At 41.2% G+C, this 24,653-nt stretch overlaps 3 protein-coding genes and 1 non-coding gene across 6 annotated transcripts; 2 read left to right on the top strand and 2 right to left on the bottom strand.

Annotated features, from left to right (window-relative positions):
- The first annotated feature begins 1,744 nt into the window (after nt 1–1,744).
- Nucleotides 1,745–3,039, top strand: mrpl34 (mitochondrial ribosomal protein L34). Its single transcript, XM_020105412.2, has 2 exons — nt 1,745–1,905; nt 2,349–3,039. The coding sequence occupies exons 1-2, from the start codon at nt 1,850–1,852 to the stop codon at nt 2,665–2,667; spliced, it is 375 nt and encodes a 124-aa protein (XP_019960971.1). The 5' UTR covers nt 1,745–1,849; the 3' UTR covers nt 2,668–3,039.
- On the bottom strand, nt 2,477–21,536 carry ano8a (anoctamin 8a). Of its 3 annotated transcripts, none has more exons than XM_020107387.2 (18): nt 20,420–21,536; nt 18,122–18,232; nt 17,604–17,736; nt 16,664–16,802; nt 16,401–16,497; nt 15,552–15,668; nt 15,306–15,433; nt 14,710–14,871; nt 13,816–13,968; nt 13,440–13,566; nt 12,808–12,863; nt 12,635–12,709; nt 11,543–12,040; nt 10,832–11,002; nt 10,544–10,738; nt 10,323–10,454; nt 9,956–10,066; nt 2,477–9,411 (listed from the first exon to the last, which is right to left on the bottom strand). In XM_020107387.2, exons 1-18 carry the CDS (start codon nt 20,613–20,615, stop codon nt 8,746–8,748), a joined length of 3,267 nt encoding a protein of 1,088 aa, XP_019962946.2. In that variant the 5' UTR covers nt 20,616–21,536; the 3' UTR covers nt 2,477–8,745. The 3 variants fall into 3 exon arrangements, with proteins under 3 accessions (XP_019962946.2, XP_019962953.2, XP_069368018.1); XM_020107394.2 differs by having other exon boundaries at nt 10,544–10,735; nt 20,420–21,529; XM_069511917.1 differs by lacking the exon at nt 20,420–21,536 and adding an exon at nt 19,987–20,396.
- On the top strand, nt 3,866–7,346 carry LOC109636824 (DET1- and DDB1-associated protein 1-like). The gene is made up of 5 exons (XM_020098777.2): nt 3,866–4,007; nt 4,241–4,330; nt 5,307–5,358; nt 5,558–5,619; nt 5,711–7,346. The coding sequence occupies exons 1-5, from the start codon at nt 3,999–4,001 to the stop codon at nt 5,813–5,815; spliced, it is 318 nt and encodes a 105-aa protein (XP_019954336.1). The 5' UTR covers nt 3,866–3,998; the 3' UTR covers nt 5,816–7,346.
- Nucleotides 14,327–14,399, bottom strand: trnak-cuu (transfer RNA lysine (anticodon CUU)). The gene has a single exon. It is a non-coding gene; the product is annotated as a tRNA-Lys (tRNA).
- Nucleotides 21,537–24,653: the final 3,117 nt, after the last annotated feature.

Below are 24,653 nucleotides of genomic sequence, written 5' to 3'. Positions count from 1 at the left end.
GACCCGATCCTTAAATGACAAAAGCATCTCATTTTCTTTTATACTCTGTATTTTAATATACAGTTCTGATGTGTGACCAACACCGTGTCTAGACTGACAAACTTGTCTTTTAAACAGCATAAAGGTCGTACTAGACCCCAATGACCTCAGTGTGCATGGACACAACCAAATTTTGGGGGCTCAAGAAGAGCAGAAGATGTGCATTCAGTTCATAATTAAATCTTTATTTAAAATGGTAGAAGTGGAATGGAGGATCTGAGAAAGAAAAAAAAAAGACGATTATATGTAAAATCCAATAACTTTTATTCCCTAATAGTTATAAAAGCTAAAATAACCGAATTACTGAGATGAGAGAGAAACAACACAGACTTTAACATAAATAACGGGGACAATTATACAGGGAGCGTACTTACCACAGTGATCACTTCCACAACTTACACTTCAAGGACAAACAACAACACTCTGTTCAAGTGACCACCACCCTTCAGGCCTACCACACTGCATGCAAAGTGCTGTGCGTCCCACGACTGCTCCCCGCAGGTCGTCTGGCTGCCTAAAAAAACAAGGAAAAGAGAAAAAGTCCATTGAGACTCAGTTGGTTCAGGATCACAGTAAATATAAAAAAACATTTAATACAATCACAAAAGTACACCAGGAATGTGATGCATGAGACGTTGGATCAACCTAAAACAAATGTAGAAACCAGTGGCCAGACAACATTGGTAAAGGCAAAGCAGCAGTCTGTCACTTGATCTGCAAAGAGGGGTGAGACGAGGTCAGTAATCAAATGGCAACCAAATACATTAGATGGATCACCCTTTACATGCTATTAAACATTACCTTCTCAATACCTACTTTACAGCTACAATCGATGGCTGACTCTGTAGTGTAGCTGCAGGGGAGAGGCAAACCCTGAATCTTCTTATGGGGAGTTAATTTATTAATAGTGATGACTTGAAAACTTAACAAAAAAGATAACAAAACTATCCATAGACTACCTATTGCATGGGCCTACAGGTAATGCTTCAATCTGGGTTGGGACACAGCCACACACACTGAATGTGTAAGAAACCTCATTAGATTTTAAGCAGGAAAATAAAAGCCATCTTTTTCTCGCAGTCTCCCTTACCTGCACAAACACAGCAGTCACCATCTACCAGGCATCAGACAACCTGCCAGGGTGGTGCTCTAACTCGTAGCTGTCAGCCCTCACATTAGTATTGGGGGGGTTTATACAGGTGTAAATGCATAAATAAAGACATGTTATTTTAGAATATCAGACATATTGACTCATTTAGCCCTTTGAATGATTTCGACCCAATTTGAATTAAGATAATTTTCTCTGCACTGATTTATGAAGACTACGCAGTAGTTGAATTCATTGAGAAACAGTACAGTGATTAAAAAGGAAAAAAATGAATGAAAAAGATATATATATATATATATTATATTGAAATTTGAATAAAGTATATTATTTGTTATATACTATTTATTTAGTTTGATTTTATTCCCTGGGTAAAATCTGTCAGACAAAGCTTCCTCTCAGGCTTTATACTCCTGCCATTCCAGACCTTTACTATCTTCTGTCCATCAAAAGCTAGCCACAAACCACGACCCTGAAATGAAACCAGGGACGCTTCTTTAAAAAAACGGGATGTCCGCGAGTGAAGGGGCTGGTGGTCGGTTCACTGCCTGAAAGACAACACTCAGGGAGAAGTTCCGCAGTAAATCGCGTTTCAATTGGCTAAAGCGCCTGAGCCAATCGCTGTGCTTCATATTCGCAGGGTGTCTGTCGGACCTGTGACATTCACTGATCTTATGTCAGCGTTAACTGTCTAAATATACCAAAATGAACACTTTACTGTCGTCCATCTCCAGACTGAGTGGAATAACTCGTCTCAGCAGGTAACAGGAGTTTCACTTGTGTGTGCGAGAAACGTAGCTAATGCTGTTTGTTTACGATGCTAACTCTGGCTAACTAGCTTTAGTAGCACGTTAGCATCGTGGCTAGTTAAACAGTTTTTGGCACATCTACACGTGTTGTGTTTCTATTGACCTTACATGTTCGCGTTCTACTGTCTTTTACATGTATGAAGATCCAAACAACAACAACGTGTTTAATTTGTTTAACACACATAAGATTATGAGCGTTACATGTTAGCATGCTGTGAATCAAGGTAACAGATAAATATGCTCTCAGTTTGTACATGAATGGATCTAATTATTATGTTGATGGTGAAAAGCATGACATTGGATGTGTAGCACCATTCATTCACTAGAAAGCGAGGGTGATCGCAGCAGTAGCATAATGTTAAAGAGTAACATTGTAAACTGTACTCTTTCCGCAGCATCCCTGCAGGAAGCCTTGCATCAACAGGCATCCCCCATCTCAGATTATTCAGCAGCTGGAATCCTGCCCGAGCAACTCCAGCACCTCTGACTTCCAGATGCGGCCCACTTTCTTCACAAGCTGAGGGTTCGGGAGTGTTCCAGCAGCTTCCCTGCCAATACCAGCAGATTCGAACAAAGAAAAGAGGCACCGAGTATCAACCCAAGAACATCAAGCGCAAGAGAACCCACGGATGGATCAAGAGGGTCAGCTCTCGAGGAGGCATAGAAGTGATTCTGCGGCGCATGCTAAAGGGACGGAAATCCCTCTCACACTAAAGGTTCCTGTTGGAAAACCTGAGGAGACTTTCAAGAAATAAAAGACATCTGAAATGCTGGAGCTGCTCAGCAAATAGGGAAAGAACGTGTTTATTGGGTGAACTGGTGATACTGGGTGTGGTTTAGGTTTGGCCTTCCCACTACATTGATAATAGGTGGGAGAGGTGAAACCGGCCCCCAACAAACAAGCAGCATTTTCTTTGAGTAAAAAGAAGTCTGGTAGTTTCACCCAATTACTGTTGATGGACCTGATTCCACCCATATCAAATAATAATCAACATCTCTGTGAAGTTATGGTGATAATCTTTAATGTAAGCAGATTTATTGATTCGGCTTGTAATATGAAAGACAATAAAAGCATCTTTAATAAAATGATCTCGTGAAATCACTGTCATTGTTAGTTTTAAATGAAAAAAAATCAAGTCTATTTACTGTCTATGCACGTGAGCTTAAAAAAGGTATACGTTTTGACGTTTAAATATATATTTGTAGCAAAATGAACATGGTTTGCTTTAAATTGTCTATCAAACCTTTGATTTTCCTGTTTTTAATTTGAGCTTTTGTATACATGGTTAATTCAGGTTAAAAACAGGCAACTTCATTAGCAATCATGAGTCGTGACAGAGAAGAAATTAAATAGCTCTTAAGCAACTTTGTTCATAAAATCAGTAATTCTACTCTGTTATAATCTTTTCAATATAAATTTCGAACATGTTTCTTTGCTCTTTGCTATGTAAATGGTGGGAAGAGGTGCTGATGTGTCGTTTGACCGCTTTAAACACATAGTTATAACACATTTTGTTTATCAGCCTTTTATCAGTTCTCTCCTCATCCCGATGTGAATACAACGGAGATACAGAGGAGCACATGAACGCAGCACCGGGACTTGTGTTGTTTTCACTGAAGCTGACGTCACAACCCCCTAGTGCCGGAGGATTGGTCTGTTACATAATCACATTCCAGCCAATCAGCGCGTCGCCACCTTCTCTCTCGGCATACATCCGCCACCGCCTAGCCAATCAGAAACGTCGAATCCAGGAGGGTACCCGCCCCCGAACATCCGAACAACAAAGATGGAGTCGTGAGTGGAGCAGGTTTACCACCGAGGATCGTCCAGCTTCAGTCTTTGTATCATCATCATCACACGACGGGAACTTTCTGACTGGAGCAACACGATGCAGCCAGTCTACACGTAGTTTGTATTTAGTCGCCGTCGGTAGAAGCTGTCGAACGGGTTCAACAAACTGGCCGCGACAACAACATCAAGCCCCAGCAGCTAACAGACTAGCATCTGTTCGTTCTCACTGTGACCGAGCTGGTCAACACACGAAATGGAGAAGGTGGGTGGATACGTGCCTCTTTGCATTGCATCAGTTTTAATAGTTTAAAAGACACGTTGTGCTTATGGGGCGACAGACAGGACAGACCGTGAGTCATTACCTAAGATATCTAAACTGTGAGGGGTATGGCTAGTTCCATGGGAACTCGTATGAGATGGCTGTGGTAGCTGCCAGCACCACATTCACTCAGGGACTCGACGAAGTGTTTGTGTTTATATTTCTCTGCTGTGTAGCGTCCACAGGGAGATTTTCTGAAGGGACTGCCGGTCTACAACAAGAGCAACTTCACGAGGTTCCACGCGGACTCAGTCTGCAAAGCATCAGTAAGTGATCCCGTCTGTTCGCCACAATGATTACATCAAGATTAAAGTCAGCTCAGCTCAAGGTGGAACTCAGTCAGATTAGTTTATATAGCACATAACATATAAGATGACTTGACCCACATTTCTTTGCAATCATGGCAAAGGGCGGCAACACAAGCATGGATAAAAAGATGAGATGTACAATCTTGGAACTGAAATTTGTAGAAACGAAAACACAGTAAGAGACATAGAAGGTTAGTTAAAAAAAAAGTACAAATACTTTAAAAGGCATAGCAGTGAAGTGGAAAAGACAAAGCAAAAATAATGATAAAACTTTTAAATTAGATTTAGAACTAAAGTGGCACTCAATAGAGAGCATGCCTCCGCCAATTAAATTTAAACAAGCTGCACAGCATTGCACACACTCAGTTCCCTAAATATACCGTATGTTCCTCATCAAGATCCATGGCCTGAGATAAAAAACAAACTATCTTGCAATGTTAAGTAAATGATGAAGAAGTCCCTGATCTGCCCCCTAATGGGTTCTTCCCTGGCCCATACTACATCCTTCTACAAAATGTTGTAATCTGTTAAGTATTTTTCTTGCAACACAAAAACAGACAGGGGTGAAAACATAACCCTTGGCAGATGTAATGAGTATTAAACATTAACAATAACATTTTAAAATCAATTCTATATTTAACTGGTAACCAGTGTATTTCTGCCAGAATAGGAGTGATATGTTGCCTGTGTAAAGTCAAGCAGCTGATCCAATTGTATTCAGGAGAGGGTGGAGTTAGGCAACCCCATATAAAGGGAGTTGCAGTAGTCTAGCTGAGAGGTGGCAAGAGCATGAATTTCTGTTTCTAGGTCTTTAGAAGAACAAAACTTTAATTTGACTTTGGTCTCAAATTCAATAACGCCTGGTCTCATCGTTCTACTCCTTTTTAGTCTCTAGTCCATTTTCACACTAATTTGGATCTTCATACTCTTTCAGAACCGTCGACCATCTGTGTATCTACCGACACGGGAATATCCATCAGAGCAGAGTAAGTATATTGAGAGGATGTCCGTTGAGCAGGAGGAAGAGCAGAACTATAGATTATCAAATAAAATTAGTTTCAGCTTTCAATTTGAGGAAGTCATCTTTACATCTCAGTTGACATTGAGTAATCTGTTGAAGTTTTTTACTCTCTGTGAGAACAGCTGATTTCAACTTTCAACGTTTTTTGTGTTATTTACTTTCAGTCATCGTCACAGAGAAGACAAACATCTTGTTGCGATATCTTCATCAACAGTGGGACAAAAAGGTAAAGATGCTAGTTCTCTGTGACAGTAGATATCATGTTTATTAGTGGTACTCGTTTGTTAATTATCTTCTTTCTTCTCTTGCATTATCAGAATGCAGCAAAAAAGCGAGAGCAGGAACCAGCAGAGGGGGACAACACGGCACCTCCGAGAAAAATCGCCAGAACTGACAGTCGAGAGCTGAACGAGGATTCATAAAGCAAGTCGCCAGTGCACACCCAGCAGAGACTGACCCACACAAATGCACAGATTCAGGATGTGTGTTTGTCAACCCAGGCCCGGACACTGATTCACAGAAGGATCAATATATTTCACACCACAGTCAACCCCAATGTTCATTCAAAATCAGACAGATTTCCTTGCTACTTCCTTTACTTCCAAAAAGCTCTGCCTCAGACTTTACTCTTTGTAGTTTAGAAAATAACATACATCTACCTCCTTATACCTTAACTCTTCTGGTTTTCATTCACTTACGCTCACAGTTTTCTTTTAAATATGCAGAGAGTGAAGTCATTGCTCCTCTGCTGCTATGTAAGGGTCTGAGGTTGACGGCATTCCTACCATTTCAGAGATATGCATATTTTAAGTTAAGTCTGTATATGGGATTAGTGGCATGTCATCTTTTTTAGCTCCTACTCCAATAGTAGTAGGAGCTCATCCTTAATGTGATCACTGTCGGCACAGTGAAATTAAAACTGCACTGTGTTCCTTGCTTAGATTGAATATTCAGGGTTTTGTTATTGAAGAAGAAAAGTGTTTAAAGAGATATGTCTATTTTTTTCTGATAAATAATTGTTTGTTGCCTTAATTGGAAATAAGTGAGTTTTCACATTTTTTTTTTGGAGTTCTCCCTTTTCCAACATTGTTTCAGGAAGAAATGAACAACTGCTGAACACAGTGGATATTAGTATCAGTGAGGAGACATTAAAGCCAACACAGTCATACTAGATGAAGTAAACAAATTTTTCCTTATATTCTGTAGCCACTTTCTAAGTACGATGCTCAATAATTGTGTACTTGCACGATTGGCACAGTATTTAATGAAATGGGTCATTTGTTGGGGGAATATGTTTGATAGCAGGGCTACAGTCTCTTAGCTGCTCGTAAAGCTGTTGCATAACGCTCCACACGTTTCTACATTTGTAATGTGTGAATATTGTGATTGTTCTGACCCTCTTATCAGGTAATAAGACAACTTAACACTTTATCTTCCCCAGGTCAGCCATGTTGTCATTTCACTGTTTAGCCAAAGAACAAACAGAAGCATATTACTTAATTTGCTTTGCACCTTTTAATATAAAGTAATCTGTTGCTAATTGTATTAACCATGTTGTCATTGTCTGGCAACGCTTACAGTCTATACATGTGAATTTTTACATGTTACAGTTGTTCAGCTGTTCAAAGGTTTACATAGCACCTGTTAAACTTTGCTGCTTCTGAAAGTCAGTCCAAGTAGAACGCACACTCTTTAAGTTGCTCGAGACATAAAACTAGAGACATGCAGTGATTTATTTTCCCCGTTTCTTCATATAAAAGTGTGTTTATTTTACTTTCGTGATAAGATTTGTATCACATCACCTGATTAAGTTTTGAATGTCTTTATGTTAAATGCTTTGCTTTGAGTTTATTGTATAACTGTGTTGTCGATTTCAGGTCTTGTTCTTGCATGTGTACTCTGTAAAATACAGTATTGTTTAAAACTCAGTAAATTCAAATTTTTTCAGGGGAACTGAAGAAGATCTCATCCTTCCCATATAATTATTGTAGATGTTTTATCAGATCGAATGAATTGTAATTTGGAACGAATTTACTGAACTTTGGTCGCCATCCACTAACCAGTGCAGTTTCAGTTGACATTTTTCTAGACTCATATGAGGTCACCATGAGAAAGTCAACACAGGCAGACCTGAAATATCGTGTGGTGAGGTCAATGTGACTATGACCACTCAAATATAATCAGTTCATCTGTGTCTTAAGTGAACATTTGTGCTCATATAAAAGGATTCCTTTGATGCATTCTTAAGATAACATGTTCACGAGGCAAAGGTTTTTTTTGAAGTCACAGTCAACTTTGACCTCCAAACTTACAAATTCTAATCAGATAATGACTGAGTCTATGTTTGTACCTAATGGAATGAAATTCCCTTTGGTTGTTCCAGATTGATCAAAATTGGACCTTTCCTCAGTTCATCCGTGAGTCAAGTAAAAACAGTTGTAACAAATTTGAAGAAAGTCCTTCTTGGCAGAAACACTGTGTTCACAAGAATAAGATGGAGAGATAACCCAAAACATAATTCCTCTCGTCGCTGCCGTGGAGCCATTATTATCTCCATAGGAGTTGGTTTTATACAAGAGGGGTTTGTTTTCATAGGTTACAATTCTCCAGAGAAATTCACATACAATTCCCCAGCAACACGCTCTACCATCCAGTGGTATTCATCATTTTAACAAAATCAGCTGATACATCGTCATTTGATGGACGTTTATTCAAGTGAGATTTGTTTGCATCTTAAAAGTACATTCACTAATTTATGTAGTAAAATAATTCATAGAAAATCAAATTTAAGAAAAATAGATTTTTTTTTTATGGTCACAGTGAATATAATTGGACCTATTGCGGAGGAATACAATGGATCTGAAAGTGCTTAACTGAAAAACACATGGTGGACACGCAATGCATGCACATGACGCAACATGCATTCTAATACAGGCATTGGAAGGAGACGGACGTGGAATGGGAAGCTGCTGTTCATGACCCTCTGACAAAACGGGCTCCATGACGATAAGGTTCTTTATATGTTTTGATTTTGTTTTTAAAAAGATGCTTGACAGCATCATCTTTTCTGGTGCTGTTGGAAACCAGGCATTCATGCAGTATTTAAACCGTACGTTTCTCAACCCTCCATTCAAACACTTGCTGTACATAGTTTACGTGGAAGCGAGATAATCAGGTGTTAGTGTCGTATTTTGTGCGGAGTAAGTTGCATCCAGAGTGGAAGTCTAACGCTTGCTGACTTACATGTGGTGCCTGTGACTGACATGTTCTCCTAAAGAACCGTGAATGTCGCCTGAACATTTCTACATTGCTCTCCATTTGTAATATTACATTGGCATGGATGAAAGGTTAATTAACCTTTCGAGCCAGAGTTTTCAAGCTCAGTCAGTTGTCTGATTGATTCTCCTTTATCTGACTCATTAGAGGGTAATTCCTCCAGCATCGTGTTTAAGTCATTCTTGTTGGGCTGACTGGCAGCAACCTGGGTCCCTGGTTGTGTCCCGTTGGCACACACAATGGTACCCTCCGATTTGCTGAAACTGAACAGCTTTCCAGGACTGAATGTCCTGTTGGGGGACTGTGACCTCTCCTGGCCACTAGGGAGAACTGAAGAGGAGACTGTTGAACCTGGTGTTGCCCCAGCTGCCACCGCTGGCTCTTTTTTCATCTCGGGCGACTTCAGGAACTTCAAAAAACCAGGCAGCTTGGCCTCACCTCCTGTCGGGGACTGAGCCGGTGAGCGTGAGTTGCTGGAGGAGAACTTCCCCTGGAGAGGGATGATCTGTTTCAGCTTCATCACGTTGTTGTTTCCCAGCAGAGAGCTGGGTCTCTTGGGCTTGTCCCCCGACTTGCCCCCCGATGATTTGTCGTGGTGATGCTGGTGCTGGCTGTCGGCCTTGTGGTACTCACTCTCCTGACGGGCCTCGGCCTGCAGCTCGGCCTGACGCTGAAGCTCCTCCTCTTCACGCCGGCGTCTGAGCTGCTGTTGGAAATGTTGCTGGGCCTGCTGCTCATGTTTCTAAAAGGGGGGAGGGCATGTCAAGAAGAAGTTGCCGAAGAGGAGAAGAAGCATGAATACATGTGTGGTGAACACTCTAGAAGAGCTAGACCTGTTTGCCTTTTCCAGCTACTGGGCCCAAGATTGGTTTCTTAGGTTTGTGACATCACAAATCCTGGCTGTTTGAGTTAGTTTTTTTCAGACTGGCATTTGTTTAACTTCTGCTGTTGAGGTGGAAATAATCAGCCATGGTACTGACTTTTTATTTTGGCTTAAAATATGCCTTTCGTGTGTAAAAGGCACAAGGGGGACATGCTCACATGTTTAAAATGGGGATTTTCTTGAGAGGAGGACTTTAAATTATAGTCCAGGACCACTGATGATATACAACACTATGCAGACAAACACATTCACTTTTTTCATGGACAGTCAAAAAAGAATTGCTCTGGTGTACATCTTTGGACAATGCACACAAACAGACCAGAGGACACAAAGGGGTACATATACATATATACAGCAGGCTTAATGTTGACCGAAGGTCTTTCAAGCTATGACACGACTATACCTTGAAAGCTTCCCTTCGTCGGTACTCTAGCTTGGCCATCTCTTCTGCTACCCAGCCAGGGATATCAGGGATGGCAACATGGATGACGTACTTTAGGAGGATTGCAAAGTGCTGTAAACCACCAAGACCACAGAGGGACAGACTCAACGCACGGTTACGTCAAGAAACAATCATGTTTCATTCTGTATTTTTCCTCTACAGAAAAAAACAGCTCATCTCATACACACACCACAAACGCTTATGAGGTTTGTTGTTCATTATTAAATCAAAACAACAATTAGCAGACCATGCACATTTGTATTTTTGTAATGTTAAAAAAAGCAACATTTTGGGAACAAAACTGCCTTTTCTTAAAACTACAGTTTACCTCCAGTAGGACAATGGAGATGATGGTCATCTCTGGACTCAACCAGGGGAACAGACGCTGCAGCTGCCCACACTGACCAATCAGGTAACAGTTAACTATGATGGCTATCAAGCCCATAGCCTCCATAGCAGTCTGGTGTTGAGAGAAAGAGACAAGGAAACATTTACAGGCTCTGTCATCAGACGGTTTACCTCACATCCTCCAAGACAAGACACACTGACCTGCCACTGTCCTATGTTCTCCACTCTCTGGCCGAACGGCCTCTGAAGGCCAGTACAGAGTTTTAGGGCGTCACTGCGGATCTCGATGATGTTATTGATGAGCGCGCACATGGCTGCCAGGGGAAACGCAGAGGAGAAGAGCACCACGTAACCAAACTGAATGAACATCTCCTGGTAATCCTGAAGTGTGTCCTGCTGGGTACAAACATCATGGATTTTGATGAACATTGGCCATTATTAGTTTGTTAAAAGTAAAATGGTCATTGCTGGCTGGATCAGTAATCCCACCTCGTACGTCTGCATACAGCTCTCAATCTCAGCCTGGGTCAGAGTCACAGTTTTGGTTTCCTCTGGCGGATCGATCCACGACTTCTTGTCTTCTTTACCCTCCGCAACATTCTTTCTTCTATGGCAAAGGGTGTCATTCGGAGAGGACACAGTGGCGTTCTCCTTCATCTCCTGCAGAAGTAAACCGACATTTAACATAAATCTAAAATACTTTCTCTAGTGAGACATCTGAAATTCTGCAGCTTTTCAGTGGATTGTCGCTCAGCTATTGGTGTGAAGTTGATGTGTTTACACAGAGAATGCCACTTAAAGCGAGGGTTGGTAAGTCTGGAAAAGCTAAGAAGAGCAGTCTACACTTTGAAAAATTACATCCCCCTCCCCTTCAATCAGCCCTCTTGTAAAAGATCCAGAAACACATGAGCGTGCACTGACCTTTTATTACAGTCCTGCAAGAGCCACACACATCAGCTATTGTTCCCAGACAAATTTATTTATTGATAGTTATCCAGACATGAAGAAGATTTCAACAAATAAGATAAAAACTGTTTCAGAAACTAATTACCAACCCTATCTATAATTCATATAACTACATGAAAACACATTAATCTCTCAAAATGAGGGAGGCAATGATTGTTGAACAACTTTAGACTGAAGAGCATAAAGCTGCAGTGTGGGATGATAAATTCTAATAATACTAAGCAGACAACATACCTGAGACAGCAGTTCACAATCACTGTCCTCGTCACAACTGTCAAAAATACTTGATGCATTCATCCCGTCCTCTACCAGTGTAGGACTGTCCTCAAGGAAGCTGCGATCCCCCGCCTGCACCTCCGCTGTGACGTCCTGGTAGTCAACCTTCTCTGTGAAACTGACTTTGCGTTGTTTCAGAGCACTGTCGTTCATGTCCCACTCTTCTTCTGTCAACCTGAATCCGGCTTTCAGGTCCCCTCTTCTCTTCAGCTCTGGGTTACTGTTAGCGCTGTGACTGACGGACATCCCTCTGGGGCCCAGGAAGGAGTATGCTGTCATTGAGGCTTGGGCCTTCCCCAGAGCCAGTCGGCCGTATTTGAGCATGATGGCTTGGAGCAGCTCCCAGAGCACCTTTGGGGTGAAGACACCCAGCTTGTTCTGCTCATAGAGATATGGCTGCAAGACCTCTTTGATGTTCTGCAGGAACTGGCGAAAGATCAGCAGGGTGGCGAGCATCTGCAAGAAAAGCAAAAGATAAAACACATGCACATTTTCAAAAGTGTTTAGCAGGCACCTGTCCGAATCCAAAAACAAATGTGTAAAGGACACAAGAGAAATGGGAAAAATTGACAATTTTGTGGAAATAGGGCAATCCAGATCTTTTGTGTTTTCTTTATTGTCAGTTCTTTTTTTGTATTTATTAGAAAAGCAATAGGAGGAGCATTATCATTTTTACAGCTGTAATTATACATACTACCTATTTGTTCCACTGTGGAATGTTTGAGAAACATACATAATTGAATTATTATGTTTATACATGTACAGTTAATGTACAGCCTTTATATCTAGCGAACTATAGTTCATTACCCACAGTAGAAACTGAGCGTTGATTCCAAAGCCAAGAAGCATATCATAAAAAAACTACATATGACCATTCCATGTTATATCTTATTGCTGGTGATGGTGTAAGGTTCAGCGTGGAGAATTTAGTGACATCTAGTGGTGAACACACTAGTGAAAATACCACTAGGATTAATTTCTATTCAATTTCTGCCAATAGATCCTGTTCACCTAAACCTTACACACTGAACCTTTAACAGTTGTTGGTACCTCCTTCAGTCGCTCCATGTCCTTGAGGTAGAATCCGATGTAGAAAAGGCTAAGATAAGAATTGATGAATTCAAACTGTAAAAGAAACAGAAAATATTCCAGGAAGTCAACTGCTCATCAGTCAATCAAGATAAATTATTTCTATTCCAGAGTCAAACTAAAGCAGGACTCACAAACACCATCTTGATGATGAGATTATTCTCGTAGGCACTCTGAAGTCTGTAGTTCTCTGGGTAGAGAAAGAAGAGACACGTTACTCAACGTCCAGATGAATAACAGCAGAAAGTAGAGAATTCTGGGGGCTGATAGCGAAATTGGGGAGAAAAATAAATTCTGATACCAATATTTCAGTCAATATATATTTATAAAAATCGTAATGATTCCTAAGAAGTCGTTATCAAACCCTTACGACAAAGACATGTTATTGAGTCTTGATATTTTACAATTTAACCATAAACTTTATTATAAATACTATAAATAAAAATATTTTCTGCATTGTTTATTCTGATAAATATAAAATGCAGATACCAGTATGTCTGTGAAAGGCTCATATCGGCAAATGTTTATCAGTAAAACATTCAGACTCTAATAAAAAGGCTACTTCCTTTCTATTTAACTGCCCAATAGAGCTATTTTAGGAACCTATAATCATTATAAATATAATAACACTATTAAGGTACCTGAACTAAATTACAATCATGGCTAAATTACATTCTAATTTAATTTATTATAGAGTAATTTCTCTCCTATATTGTCTGTCACAGAGAAAATCATATGCCCAGAGAGTAAATCTTGTGCCTCTCACCCATGTCATTGAGCCAGTAAGCGATCTTCTTATACACTTCATCACATATGGTTACAGTAATGGCCAGAAGTATCTTAGGAATGAATCTTGTAATACTCGGTAGCTCCTGAATCTCCATCACCACTTCCTGCAAGGTCAATCAACATGATCAATAAGCATTTATTTCTACTCTCAAATCTCATATCCGTGTTCGAAAATGACACAATTCACAAACTAAAATGACTAAAATGAAACTATGGTGTGATGTAAAATTTTAATAGAATGCTCTTAATAACAAAATTGAGACGAACAGTACTATCCTCATTCATCAGCTATAGGATACATCAACTACATTTATTTTTATGGAGTGATTTCTCGCTGTGTTATCTGTTCAGACCTGCAGTTCCAGGCAGAGGAGCATGGCGAGGAAGACGAAACAGAGGCAGAGGAGGCAGATGGGCAGGCTGACCAGCCACCTGAACAGCACTCTCTTCCAGGGCGGGTAGTAGAACTCCTCACAGCCGGTTATGGGACTGCAGCGCTTTACACCCTGCCAGACGGCAGCAAAAGAGGACAAAGACAAAGTGTTAGAGACCTTTGTTTTGATCATGACAATCATTCACTAGAAAATGGACTGGAAATGCACCATAATTAATGTTTTTTGTTTGCTTGATATGTTATGTTTCCCTCCTGTTTGCTTGTTTTTGGTTTGTTTGTTTGTGAGATTACACAAAAACAACTGAACAGATTTTAAAAAACTTGGTGGAAGGATGCAAAACGGCTTTTTTTTCTTAAATTTCCTTAAGTTTTTAAATGTTTCCTAAGTAGAGTTGAAATTATATCTCTGGTTGAACTATCCCTTTAATTGTGCTACTGGGAGTTCCTTCTACTTCAGGAAAAAGATGTATCGCCCAACGTGGGGCTCGAACCCACGACCCTGAGATTAAGAGTCTCATGCTCTACCGACTGAGCTAGCCGGGCATGCTCCCAAGATCTCACATACTTCTATAGTGAGACGGGGGGTGCCTTCACACACCCCACCCCCACTCCCTCCTCAGAGGCCACGCGGGGTATGAAAGACACACTCTTCTTGTAATAACATTCCCTGGTATTGTTTCCAAATACGGAAGTTGCAGAATTGTGCAAGTTCTCAGAAGCAGCCGTTAACTACAGCCAGATACAACATGTGTGACTGACTCATCGTGATTAAGGTTTTTACAGTTTTCACACAACTATACAACACTGGCAACTCTGCATTTTCCTCTGTGCAAGCTCAGGCAACAATCCTCACCCTGAACTGTGGCCTGGGCTCCTCCAAGGACTCAGCGGGGGTGTCCAGAGTGCCCCACCTGTAGGCCAGCTCTGCCTCCCGCCTCTTCCAGCGCTCCAGAAATAACGTGGCCCACACAACGTTGAAGAGGGCAAATACCACGCAGCAGATGTCCTGACTGGTCTGTGCAGGAACATGAGAGAAACAATGATTATTTCCCTATAGATGTTTTCAGTTGTGATGACACTAACACACAAAAGATGCATAAACAAATATCTCAGGAAGAAACAGCAGTGCGACACACGTAGAAGACACAGACACAGATATCAAGAGAGTTTGTGGTGATACGAGCTGACGTTGGTGTCGACATGCTGTAAACAATATCATGTGATCTCCGCAGCAAAATTCAGTCATTACTTCCTGCCTCCTCCTGCTGCTGCTCCGGCCCTCACCTGAATCCTGCAGAGGATTTGTTGCTGTTGTTAACGCGTCTGAGCAGAGAACCCCCTGCTGCATTGTGCATGTGAGAAAGGCAAACTGCGGAGAATGTCAGGACTCAATTCTCCAGAGATGCTCCGCAGGATACGTCTGAAAAAGGCTTTAGAGGGTTCAGGTACCTGGTCGGCTTCTGCTAGTATCCAGAGCAGGAAGCCGATGACAGCAGGGTAAAGCATGGAGTTGGTGTAGAAACCCAGCCAAGCAAAATACATCCCGATCTTCACACCAAAGTAGTCACAGATATCATCTACAGAGCAGAGAATAGGATCATTTATATGACAAACAGATGTGTGTCAGTTAATGTGATCGTATAACTCAGACCTGCTGTTTATTGTTTTATTTTCTTCAAAACTGATACTTCCTACCCAGCGGCTGTCTTTCACATACGGCCTGGACCCAAGACGTCATCAGCTGGTTGAGGATCCTCTGTTCGTGGAGAGGAAACATTTGATGGATCACCCCCCGAGCTACGAGCTCTGGAACTGGAGAGCACAAAATTAACACATTCTACATCAGGTGACACCTGGTCCATGTTCGACTAAACTTATAATGGTTACACATACATACAGAAAGGTTTCACTTAATAGGCAAATGAAGGGGCTACTTAAAAATACCATATTTTAAACAAAGGCTGACCATCACCATGTCTTCTGTTATTTTAGCAGAACAGTGATTCTTGGTTAAAACCAGCCTGAATATAAAAATCTAAGCAAAAGCATTTAGATCACCACCTAGAGGCTGGCTGCAGTACAGTTCATAACCCCGCCTCCTCCAAGTTAGTGGATGAGACGTGGATGTAGAAGGTCAAAGTACACATCCAATACATGGATTTTACCCTTTAAGGTAGTTTTTATCACACTGGTGCTTCAAATTCTAGTTATTTATGTATTTTCCTGTTATTTAATGGTGTAAAAATGGGCGGAAATATAATGATTGACAGCTGAGACTGACTCGTGATTGGTTGCCCACATGTATCGTTGGGACCTGGACACCACGGCTCCATCCATTGATCACTACAGTCCATCTTTATATAAAGTCTATGGTAAAAACACTGTAATAACTGTTTCAAACAACGCAAATGGAATCCACTATACATGGTAATGATGCTATTTCAAAGGCCATATTTAAGATGAAAGGTTTTAGAAATAATAGCAAGAAGAAATAGAGACGTAGAACGACAATAATAAGGTAAATCATAACAAATAAGAGCATACGGATTGGCTGTCCCTCCAGGAAGTGAATGTTGTGAAGGACCTCCCCCTGTTTGGCTCGCAGGTTGTCCAGCCAATACTTAATGATGCTCTGACGCTCCTGAGCAGTTACAGATAGAGGGAGGGAAAAGATCATGAATGATGTGTTCAAATTGATCGAGACTATTAATATTTTTATAATATCAAAATGAGTAACCTCTGTTATATAATATCATGAATATTCACAGCTATACTGACTCACACTGCCCAGAGTTTTGACCTCTAACCTGTGAGGTGAAGAAGCACAGCTCGCTCTCGATGCTCTCGTAGATGTTGTCCTCCTCACAGGAAAAGCGCCTCATCCCGCCACCAAACTGAGGTTTGACCGCCTTGTACATGCCCATCTGCTCGGCTCCGCGCAATAAGCTGAGGGTAAATGAACAGCAGGATTAAAGCTGATGGAGCACTAACTCCATGCAGAGGCCGGGCCGCACATGTTGGATAAATTAAGAGCATTAAGGGCATATAAACAACATACTGTCACACACACACACAATATACTGTAATAAGTACGACTGTGAAACAGAAAGAACTTTGTGTGAGAAAGGAAATAAGTAAACTCCTTTTCTAAATTTCCAAGTTTTTCCTATGTCCACAAAATGAACATAACAAACAGAGAGTGAATCAAAAATGCACATGCTCATTGTGAGAATCTGCCTAAATATAATGCACATAATTCTGTTTATTTAATCTTAATGGTTTCACAGTTTAGTTGACTGTGAAACAGAAAGAACTTTGTGTGAGAAAGGAAATAAGTAAACTCCTTTTCTAAATTTCCAAGTTTTTCCTATGTCCACAAAATGAACATAACAAACAGAGAGTGAGTCAAAAATGCACATGCTCATTGTGAGAATCTGCCTAAATATAATGCACATAATTCTGTTTATTTAATCTTAATGGTTTCACAGTTTAGTTGAGTTATGATAATATCTCACTCGGAAACCTCTGCAGATCCAGTTACATCTGGACAAGACGTGATGAAGACAACACAAGTGCTGAGATGAAAACTTGACCCAACTAGAATGTCACTTAGTAGAGAGAAAACCTTAGTCCCCTCATGAAGCACTCATAAATATCAGTCCCTTAAAAAAAATCTTTTTTTCAGAAGCGGGCCCACATGTGCCTGCAGACAGACCGACAAACACGCACACAGGTTCAGAGTCTTACTTCTCAAACGTTGTGGTGATGAAGAAGGCGTGTGCCTGGGTGTGTTTATGTTGTCGAATCTGAATGCTGACTTGAGGGATTCCAACACGGATCTGGTTCAGGAGCCACAGCAGAGTGTGGTCATCGATCGTATCTGGGGGAAGATTTTTTTTAAATTCTAAGTTTGATAGCACCCTGTCAATCATTCAGAGACAAACTCACACCTCCAACATTTGCATTTGGTCCTCACATGTTTGTCAAAGGCAGTAACTGATGAATTTGCTCCTGCATAAACATGCTGAACCAAACCACTGTTCACCACCAAAAGGCCAAGCACCAGCAGGAGGGTGGTGACAGTCAATCCACCTACAGACAGTGGCATCGTCACAACATCTGTTTTAACATCTGCCTCCGCCATTGGTTCTGCCACAAGTACTGTAGTGGATGACCACTAAATTAATTTAATAAGGATGCACTGTCCTCTTGGTGCTTGATTCATCACCGGGCGAAAAGGAAGGACGGGGCGGAGCTGACCGTACCTGGGAATGCCATGAGGATGTCACAGTTTTCGGTGGGCACCATTTTCAGCCAGGACTTCCGAGACATTATGTAGTGTCTGGCCTGGAGGAGGCGCTTACCAAACAGTTTATCTGAAAGGAGGACAACACTGGGATTAATAATATTTTAAGTGATTACAGAGAATAAATGAGGAGGAGTGCCAGAGTGTGTGTGAGAGAGAAAGGGGGACAGGCAGATGGTGATAATTTCTCAGCAGATGACAGGTTAAGCTTCAGCCTCACTGACATTACTTCTTCACCATATTTTCTGCCCTTGTTTTCTGCTCTGCTTGCAGAGACAAGACAACAGAAATGTCCAGAACAATTGTCAAGCCAGCGTGAAGGTTGACTGAGCAGCACTGGGTCATATGACTGAGCAAACAAACGCTATGAGCAGCTAACAAATGGATGCTCGCTAAACTGGCTGGTGTGTAAATAGCCGCAGACAAACCAGCTTTTCAAGTCTGTACCAAATCCCTTGAATGATGAAAAAACTCAAACAGTAGCAGTTTAAAATGTGAAATCATCATTTTTCTTCTTCTCCTTTCACAAGTTGGTTCTTATTCTGAAGGCAAACACACGCTTGTGGAGTCACAAAGGCCACAGTGACCGAACGATCTCTTCACTATTCACTGAATCATAGCATGACGCTGTGTCATTACTGTGATCACATTCTGCAGCGTACAGTGACTGTATTATCACCTCTCTTCAGAATGATGGACCTCAGACTGATGGACCTTGTCACTGTAGCTGACATAATAGCTCATTGAGGCTGGATCTTCTGGACATGTAGATCCATCTGACATGTAAATCTCTCTGCCATATTATCATGTATGATTAGAAAAAATCATACCTGGGTGCTGGTTGACATTGCAGAACTATGTGTATATATCATAGGTATATATACTTTACCTTGTCTTTATTTGACTTTTGTGCTTACAGTTGAGAGGACAGCCATACTAAACGTCTTTGTATAATATTGGATAGTCAAAACTAGCAATTTTTCATATATAAACATAACATTATTACTCTTTTCAATATAACCCAGTTGAGTTGACCCTCCCCCCACACACACTTACATATTGAGAATAAATTTGTATTTGAAATCCCTTAACCTCACAGACCAAACTGATGTGGCCATCAGCAAAATAACAATTCAGTGGTCAAAGCTCAGCTAAAACGCTACTGCAAAGGCAAGAACTAAAAATAGAATCATTATTATTGTGTAAACAGATGACACTTTAGAGATAATCCTTCAGGATGTAAAATTTATAAATTCAAATTGATAATGTTTTTTTACCACTGGTACTGCTGGCCCATGCCATAGTGGAGAAAAACAAACGTTTGCAGTCAGATATCACTTATACCTGAGTCTCTTCTCTCAACTAGAACAACCCACAATTGATCCCTGTACCTCACACTATGCAGTTGAAATCTGATTGGCCCCTGAAGTGCACAAAGCCCTGTCTTTTTCTTTAAAATAGTCACTTACTAACAATAAATATGACACTTTGATAAGCTTTTTTTTTTTTTTGAAGAGCACATTGTCCTTGAACAAGAAATACATTTCAAGATATGTCCAATGATGTGTGGCTTTTAAGGAATGATACTAGTGTGCACCCACTGAATCAGGAGTTGTGCATGAATGATGGTCATATAAATGGTCCCTCTGTGTAATTTATGGCCCCTGATTTAAGAAAGACCTAGATCCACCCCCGGCCCAGAGGGACACAGGCCCAGGACCATGCATGATGAAGCCAATAAAGGTGATGGAATTACAAGTGCTGCCTAATATCCCTCATATTGTAATTCCAGAAATAACCATAACATGTATTTTGCTTACTCACCAAACAGACGTGTCTCCTGTCAACCCCTTAAGTCTCCACCAACCTTAGACAACAGCTGACATCAGAGCCTGCAGCACAGTCTCGACTCTCCTCAAACTACAGTGTGCCACAGCCCGTCGGGACGTGCAGGTCCGCTGCGTAAAAACACCCGCTGCATGCACCTGTGGACCACAGAGACCTACGGGACCGACCGACTGATTCCGGGCCTGTCTCAGCCCGACTGCGCACAATTAGAAGCGGGTGAAGGAAAGACGCACCGCCACCACCAAGCACCGCTGATCCTCCCTGCCTCCAGCCACTGGAGTGTACTAATTGTCAGCCAATGCACCATGTTGCTTATGCACGGGAGCACAGGCAACGTGCACATTAACACAAACACACTCTACACGCAGGACACCGACTGTTATGCATCGTTTCTGTATGAGGTACACACCGAGCACACCGGACGGGCTTAAGGACATCTGCTGCTGCTGGATGTTGTTGGTCCTCTGCTGCTGCTCGCTTGGCACCGTCCTCTCCATCCTCTCCTCTGCCTCTTCGCTGTCGTCGATGCCTGTGCTGCTGCTGCTGCTGCTGCTACTGTTCACAGTAGCGTCGGAACCAGCTGCTCCTGAGCCCGCCGCCTGCATGGTGCTGTGCAAACACTACGCAAAAAACAACACTTATTGCACGTGAGAGGGGAAAGCCTGTAGCGTGACTGACAGAGGAGGAAGAGGAGGGGATGGAACATGATCATGGCATCTTCACGTTACGCGCACCAGTCGTGACTGGGTAGTGACGACAGAGTGTAGGGGGAACACCGAGCTACAGGCTGCAGGTCTGTTTACTTGCTGAGCTGAAAATACATCTATCATGTCTCTACACATATTTGTATAGATCCTCACCTCCCTCCCTGTGGTCGAGGCTGATTCTGAAGGTTTCTTCCCATGTTCAAGGGAGTTTTTTCTCCAACGCCAATGCTCACTCACTGTGAGAACTGATGGGTTTCTTTATGATATCGTTAAGTGCCTTGAGATCATCTATATTGTGAATCGGCACAATACAAATAAAGATGAATTGAACCTATTTGACATCAACAGGGAACTGTTAGAAACATTTGTTTCAACATTATTTTTGCTCTTATGGAGAAAAACAACACTAGAACAGCCTGAATTTGTTTGCACACTGTAAATGCACCTTGATTATGAATATATTATAAAGTTCTTAGTGCTTTTCATGTAAAGTGATTTAATGTGTCAGACTGTAGAGGAACAAATGATTTGTATTTATATAGCGCTTTTCTAGTCTTGATGACCACTCAAAGTGCTTCACACACACAACAGTGCATCTATTAGGAGCACTTTTTTTCTATTTGGGGCGCAGCATCTGCCCAAGGACACTTCAGCATGCAGAGGGGAAAGACTGGGATTGAACTGCCGGCCTTCTGCTTGGAGGACAACTGCATACGCCTCAGCCTGTCCATATTAGCACACTATAAATTAACCAAATAAAGGAGTTGAAGCAAGTCACAGGGCCCTTTTCAAAATAGGACCACAGCATTGACAGAATCAGTTTGACATTTTGGATGAAAGGAAAATTACAACACTATAAGATAAATGAGACAGTCAGCAACAAGTTAGCTTAGCACAAAGGCTAACAGCTGGCCTGGCTTAACAGTAACAGTATCTGTCTCCCAATGCCCATTGAGCCTGCTCACATACATGCTAATGTATTGTCTCAAAAGGTCAAGTGAGGATGCCAGAGAAGTAGTTAATTGCAGGTCACTCCAACCAGCTAGGCCTCATGAAGCCACAAACTGCTTTTACACGTCATTATGTTTAGATTACATGAACTAGATAGGTTACTTAGTTGCCTAAGATTTAGAGGCGCCGGTTCGGCACATTTCAAACTGACTGAGCCACATGTATGCTCTTAGCCCTAAGCCAAGCTAACCAGGTTTGTTTTCCATAATTGCAACTTTAAAACAGCTTTTAAGAAATATTGTATTGACTACTTTCTTTGTATTATAGGGTGATTCACTTGTAATTCCCTGAATCTTTCACACCTGGAAAAACAAGCAGAACCAAATATTTCTTTCTTTAAAATCCATGACACATCAATTTCCCTCCAATTCCAGTAGCGCAATACACTGCTATGGCCGCTAGATGGAGGCAGTTGACAGTTTAAGGTGTAAAGACACCAGGAATATCCCAGCTGCTACATAATTGAAAAGTGTACCTGAAATCACTCATTAATAACCCTCAGGCTGAAATTAAAACACTAGCATAGGTTTTCCTATTTTGTATTTTTCAAAGGCTGAAGTGGATCCAAAGGTTTGCTGACTCCTGACTCTCCTGCCCACAAGTTTCAAGTCAGTTATAGTCTCAACATGTATTACTGAAAAATCATACAAACAAACAACAAAAATAGACTGATGGGTAATCCACAGAGAAATCAAAGGCAGGCCATCCGTCAAATCTGTGGAACCTACTGGAAAAATTCTAGGGCTTAGCATTACATCAGAAAATGTTTTAATAATTTATACCTTAAACTGAAGAAGTCAGACAACACTCTACATGGACTAATTGATTAAATACTAAAAGCTGACTTTTAAAATAAGCTTCAGATGTTCCACAACACTCACGTCACTTCAATTACTCATAAGAGAAGTGTTAACCTCGAGGCAATTCCTCATGTACCAGGAAACAGGATGACTTACGCAAAATGATGTTGATGATTATGACAGGGTCCTCCTACTGAATCACTTTTCTTCCCTTAATGTGGACAAAATGTAGCTGTAACACACTTCTTCAAGAGCTCTGTTCAATGACTGATTGTCGGTGTGTCAGTGGATTTAAGGGCTCAAACCCCAATAACTGCAGTGGCTTTGGCTCAGTTATTCTATATTAGCACAATAGATGACCAGGAATCTTCTCTCTGTTGCCTGTGGTGTAGTGCCAGTTAAGGTTGAAAGAGTGTGATAGATAATCAATGACATAGATAAACAAAGCAGTCGGTGCTAACAGCAACTCAGTTCAAGACAGACACTAAATGACTTTTAAGGAAAAAGTCATTTGTTTCTTGATAAAGTTCTTGTTTCTAATTTTGCATAGAACACAGACAGACAGATAATATAACACGTGTTATTATATTTTCCGATTAGCATATGTCAACATGAATGACTTGGATTATTGTGTTTTGTTATAATAATTTACCCAAATCTTTCACGTTATTCATGTTAACATACTACATGTTAGCATGTAGCTTAAAATATAACTATGCCTATATATGGCTCATTGAGTAGATTTGCATTTAGCTAAAAGCTGCTGTAGAATCAGCTTTAGAGTCACATATTTGACTGTTTCAATTAAGGTTTTAATTATACTCTTTTCAGGTTATTATATTCATTATATAACTTGTAACTGTTGAGTTTAGTTAAAATTATCCTTACATAATATAATGCTAGAAAACATTGGAGCCTAACTTTGTTGGAGGCCAAGCTGCTTGTTACTATCACTTTCTGACAGCACTACAGATTTGTTTACAAATGTGAGGATATGCTGTAGTTTAAGGTTACAAAGTCAAACCCATCCTCTTTAAACAATCGAAGTGACCAATGTTTTCCTTTCCATAACTCAAAGAGGTCAAGGTGAAGGTCAGGGTCGTGTTGAAGGACTTTGAAAACAAAAGGACGCCCAGAGTTGGGGGATTTTTTGCCTCCCAGCTGTTTCCAGGATTTACCTCACTCCCCTGCTTCTATGCTGTGGTGTCTGCACAAGAGAAAGGGTTTTACCCCATGATGTCTTTACCAGCCTGGGCAGCCATGGGACCGTGAGGGAGGCCAAGCAGATCGGATATGCAATCAGAAGTCACAGTAAAAAGGGGACATTAGCAGCAACGGACAAAAGAGGTCACAGTCCTGCAACCCTAGGTGAGGAAGGAGGTCGTAATCATTAAGCTCAGTTCCCTTTCCTGCATTGGGAGAACGAGGAGGGCGACAGCAGCAGCAGGATCGGCTGATCCACATCAACTAATTGCTTCAAAACCATTACCATTGTATCACTTACCACTGAATGCTTATTTCCAAACAATTTAGAATTGATCTTAAAATTCTTCAAATTACATATAAAGCATTTGTAATGGAAATTTATGTTGAAACTACTCTGCTTATGCCTACAGCAGAAATCCATATAGAGTGCAGCTTGATGTGAACTGTATGCATATAGCTTGTGCGTCTGTCTAAACGTGTTTTGCAGAAGATGGTCCTGTGGTTACTTGAACTCCGTTGTGACCTTAGCTGCAGTGTGTTGGAGGAACCCACCTAGTATCTGTGTAGTTTCAGTTTGACACATGTTAGATACCACGGGGGCGTTATAGGCTGTCTGTTCTACATGATAAAACCCAGTTTGTTTCACTGTTTCTTCATCACATGCCTCTCAAGCCTGTGACTGCAATCTGTGGTGTATTCCTTTCTCGAGAAAGTTTTGCTGGCCCCTCATTATATTTCTGAATTATTGTGTCCCCTGCACACAGTGAGATCTTTATGGTCTACTGACCAAGGCCTTTGGGCCATCCCAAAATCCAGATTAAAACTGAAGGTGGCCGGAATTTTCTATCACGGCTCCCACCCTCTGGAACCGTCTTCCTTTAGTTATAAAAAAAAAAAGCCTATTTCGCAAATATTTTAA

The sequence above is a fragment of the Paralichthys olivaceus genome, chromosome 16, assembly GCF_024713975.1.
Source record: "Paralichthys olivaceus isolate ysfri-2021 chromosome 16, ASM2471397v2, whole genome shotgun sequence".
NCBI lineage: Eukaryota > Metazoa > Chordata > Actinopteri > Pleuronectiformes > Paralichthyidae > Paralichthys > Paralichthys olivaceus.
Note: the sequence above shows the minus strand (reverse complement) of the source record. Positions and strands in the feature narration are given on the sequence as shown.

Coding starts and splice junctions, on each gene's coding strand:
- mrpl34 (XM_020105412.2), top strand. CDS start 1,850: ATGAACACTTTACTGTCGTCCATCTCCAGACTGAGTGGAATAACTCGT. Junction 1,906..2,348: donor GGAATAACTCGTCTCAGCAG/GTAACAGGAGTT, acceptor CTCTTTCCGCAG/CATCCCTGCAGGAAGCCTTG.
- LOC109636824 (XM_020098777.2), top strand. Junction 5,359..5,557: donor GGAATATCCATCAGAGCAGA/GTAAGTATATTG, acceptor ATTTACTTTCAG/TCATCGTCACAGAGAAGACA. Junction 5,620..5,710: donor ATCAACAGTGGGACAAAAAG/GTAAAGATGCTA, acceptor TTGCATTATCAG/AATGCAGCAAAAAAGCGAGA.
- ano8a (XM_020107387.2), bottom strand. CDS start 20,615: ATGCAGGCGGCGGGCTCAGGAGCAGCTGGTTCCGACGCTACTGTGAAC. Junction 16,803..17,603: donor ATCACCACAACGTTTGAGAA/GTAAGACTCTGA, acceptor ATTTACCCTCAG/CTTATTGCGCGGAGCCGAGC. Junction 14,872..15,305: donor TACTAGCAGAAGCCGACCAG/GTACCTGAACCC, acceptor GTTCCTGCACAG/ACCAGTCAGGACATCTGCTG.